Here is a 4052-nt window from a genome sequence, read left to right as displayed (position 1 = left end):
TTTTTCAACTCAGCCCTAATTCTCTAGCTTTGAGACAGATAACAAGGTAACCCTCCATTTTCTAAATGTGGTGCCTCATGTGATTCAGTATGAGAAGGAGAAATTATACAATGTGAAATCAAAGAAAAGAACTAAAGGCCATTATGTTTCTTGTAGATCAAAAGAAAGTAAGGAGCAGAAGAAAGAACTACAAAATAGACCAGGGCTGGGATTGGTCTAAGGAGCCTATGGGAGTTAGGTATGAAGCTTCCCCCAAATTTCAATAGGTACTTAATACCCAACTCACAGACTGCCTTGTAAATTCCTGTCTGTATTTAAGATGTCATACCTTCAGTACTGAAGCTCCGCACAATGTTGGATGCAGGGATGGAAGACTTGTCCATGGCATATCTGTTGTACAAATCAATCATGAATTGTGGTGGTTCTTCTTTGGTCCTCTCTTGTGAAGGGACCCTAGATAAGTTCAAACTCCTCAGTAAATCTGCCTTCATGTTCTCCAGTACGGTTTTAAAATTGAGATGGGTTTCACCTTCCATCTTTCCCAGCTCACCAAAGTATATATCAGAATCCTCCGTAACTGATAACTTGCTTCTTTCTTCCAAGGGTTTGCCTCTTGTCAAACAAGCGATGATGTTGAAAATGGACAATGCAGCAAATGTCCCCAAATAGTTCATTTTCCCTATGCTCACTTTCTAATGGTGAAGAAAAGACAGGGCTATTCCAGTTGACTGGAACTCGTTTGATTAGAGGCAGAAGAAAGGGAAACAGAAGGCAAACAACTGAAACGCCCTTTGCAAATCACTTTCTTGAGCTCTTTTGCAGCCTGCTTCAAACCACAGCCTCTTGTCAGTTGTCAAGCAGATTGGTTGTACACTTGCCCTTATCTTAGCCATTGATGCCATGCTTCAGCTTCTGTTATCTAGCAAAGCTCTTAGTTAATGAAGATTCTATAAACATCTGACAAACACATATGGCTTATGGGAAGGACACTGCATACTGTAAAGAATCCACGTTTCACTTCAGGGTCATCATTGCTTAATTATGTTTTTATCATTTCCTTGCCAACAGGGAGAGGTCTAAAGAGAAATATTTTGGGGGTGTGGAGAATAAAATTGTGTTTCCCTAAGAAACTACAAAAGCTGAAAAGGGGGGCGGGGATTAAGAACAAAATGTTTCATTAGCAGTTAGCAAACATTGCCCTCAGCTATTTACCCCAGTCCCTTAATTTATTGATCCAAAATCACTCTTCTGGTAGAACTCTGTGCTCTTGTGAGAATGTTGTGATCTCACAACATTGCACACAACCTTAAAATTTCCTCCTTTTTATCAGCTGAGAGCTATTATTTGTACACAGTGAAATATCTGTTTTGTATCAAGTTTGCTTCAAGTTCTTTGTAGATTTTCTATTTTCAGTGTGCATCCTTTGATGCATGGGGAAAAACAGTCTGACTTTAAAGCATGTTATGTAATGTATTTTCTTAGATTCACACACATGAGGTTGGTTAAGTTGGTCCAAGAACAACCAGTTATTGCCTAAGTGACCTCAGAGTGAAGATAAAACTCAGCCTACTAAACCAATGTAGAAAGTAAATGGTTTCTCTGCCTGCAATGAAGATTATCCATGGATGCTATTGTTTTCCATATTGATCTGGGCCAAAGTAAAAGAAGTGAGACTCATTAGTTGTGTTTTTTGTATCTCAAGAAGATAAACTAGTTATCTATATAGCATATTATGATTTGATATTTAATTTGATTGAACTTCACCATCCTAATTGATCTAATCTAATATTATACAACTAGTTTACTTAAACTTTGTATGAATTTTTAAAGTAGAAATTAACCTGTAGTATGTGTGGATGCCATACCATCTCATTGATACTAGGAGAGCTCAAAACACCTACACAAAATTACTGCTAAATTTTATCCCTAGTCATTCTTTTCCAGTTTTTTAGCAGAGCATTAGGGGTATGTGAAATTGGCTGTATTCTATTTGGATTTGGCCCAAATAAAGGACAGTGATTCAATTCGTTAATTCGGATCACTGTCCCCGATTCAATTTGGCCGAATCCGAATCTGAAGATTTGACGCTGATTCAGAGAATCCACAATTCAGACATAGACACAGCTTTAAATGTTTTTTCTGCATACCTCAGGGTACCAGGCATGGCTCATGAATGCTGTGATGCTGTGGCAGATGGAGCATCCCACAGGAGCACAGGGCCCGCTCCCCCCGTGTGCTCGGCAGAGAACCCAGAAGTGCACTGGACATACTTCTGGTCCACTTATGGGTCTGCCAGGGAGCTTCTATTCCCCATCTCGGCAATCGGCCACGGGGGAACCCTCCAGACCCAGGAGGCACCAGTTGCTGAGCCGAGCAGGAGCATGGTGGGGCGTAAGCAGCGTCTCCCCGGAAGACCTGGAAGTGGACTGGAAGTGCTTCTGGTCCACTTCCGGGTCTACTGCTGAGCACTCTGGGGCCCCCCTCTGCACTCCTGTGGGATGCTCCATCTGCCCCACCATCACAGTGTTGATCAGCTGCCTGGTACCTTGAGATCTGTAGAAAAAACTTTTAAAGCTGTGTCTATGTCCAAATCTCCAAGTCTTTCTGAATCTCTCCAAATCAATTCGGAGGGTTCCAGTTTGATTCAGAGAGATTAAAGGGTCTCCTGATTCAATTTGGATTTGGAGATTTGGCCACCAAATCGGGCCAAATCTCTGCCAAATCGAATCAGGGACTGAAGCTTCACACTACCCTACAGAGCATATCTTCCTTTACTCCACCTTTATCTGATTTGTTGCAGGGCACTAAGGTGCCCTGCTCCTAGAAGATCAGGAACTGCCTGGGGAGAGCCCAAAGAGCCAGACAGGAGCCCAGGTGCAGGTTGCCATATGCAACCGGCTAAGGCGGAAATTAGTCAGCACCTGTACCTGGTCAGCTGGCAGGAAGGGAAAAGGCCTTGGGCCCATATAAACCCCAGGCTGAAACTAAGGGAGGCAGTTCTGTGCTGGTGGCTAAGGGGGAAGGAGTCCTCTTAGAATGAGAAGGGAAAGAGGCCTGACTAACCTCTGCTTTGGGTAATGGTAAAGGGGCAGAGCACACCTTTGGTAGTCTATGTTAAGTTATAGCCCAGGGGCTTATGTTTTGTTTGTAGTTTTATAAGACCGGTGGTTTGGGCAAAGCTATTTGGGGAAGGAGGAGGCCTCATTGGGGGCCCACTACAGAGTGCAGACCCCGGCACGAGAGAGGGTGCAGTATTTCATGGGGGCACAGAACTTGGTGCCAGAAAGGTTGCGGTATTTGGGGTGCATAGACCCCTGCACCAGAGAGGGCATGACATTTGGGGTGTGGAGACCCCGGCATCAGAGAGGGCACAGCATTTTGGGGCACAGAGAACCTGGTGCCAGAGAAGTGCAGCATTTTGGGGTGCAGAGACCCCAGCGCCAGAGAAGGTGTGGCATTTCAGGGTGCACAGACCCCAGCACCGAAGGGTGCAGAGACAGGGCTGTGGAGAGGCCAGTGGGGTCAAAGGGCCAAATTATAATGAGGCCAAGGCAAGACAACGCCATTACCACCTGCAAGGCTTGGGGCATGGTAAAGGGGTGTTTGGAGCCATGCATATAGCCCATAAGGCTAGGGTGCCCTGAAACACCCATTGTGGAACCAGACCCACAGGGTTCAGTAAATCCATCAAACCGTGTCCAAGAGGACTTAAAGGCAGCCTCCCTATTTTCATATTTTTCATCAAAGACATGGCGGGTGAGGACTGAGGGTGCCCACTGAGCCAAACTGGCATTATCAAGGGGCTTTGGAGAACATGGCCATCCTTAAGGACCCCATCCTGTGACATGATTCTTCTCCAGTGACATGCAAATCTTGTGTTCTGGACTTGTAAATTTTAAGGCCAGATGTGACATTAGCTCATCAAATCTAACCTCTCATTTAGCACAGGGAATAACATTTCAGTGATGTTGCCTTCTGTATTGAGCCAAGTAAATTATGTCTGAAGAAGACATAACTTGTTTTTGGCTAAGGCTTATCTTTCCAAAAGGCAT

The 4052-nt window shown here is 44.4% G+C and overlaps 1 protein-coding gene across 1 annotated transcript in view; it reads right to left on the bottom strand.

The window, feature by feature from the left end:
• GDF2 (growth differentiation factor 2) overlaps positions 1-2027 on the bottom strand; it is a 6649-nt gene extending 4622 nt beyond the window's left edge. Inside the window, exon 1 of the mRNA XM_019556362.1 lies at positions 329-2027. Within this exon, the coding sequence (XP_019411907.1) occupies positions 329-674 (346 nt within the window). The 5' untranslated portion in view covers positions 675-2027. The remainder of the gene's footprint in view (positions 1-328) is intronic.
• Positions 2028-4052: the final 2025 nt, after the last annotated feature.

The sequence above is a fragment of the Crocodylus porosus genome, unplaced genomic scaffold (genome assembly GCF_001723895.1).
Source record: "Crocodylus porosus isolate Cpor-Errol unplaced genomic scaffold, CroPor_comp1, whole genome shotgun sequence".
Classification (NCBI taxonomy): Eukaryota; Metazoa; Chordata; order Crocodylia; family Crocodylidae; genus Crocodylus; species Crocodylus porosus.
This window is presented reverse-complemented; position numbering and strand designations above follow the sequence as displayed.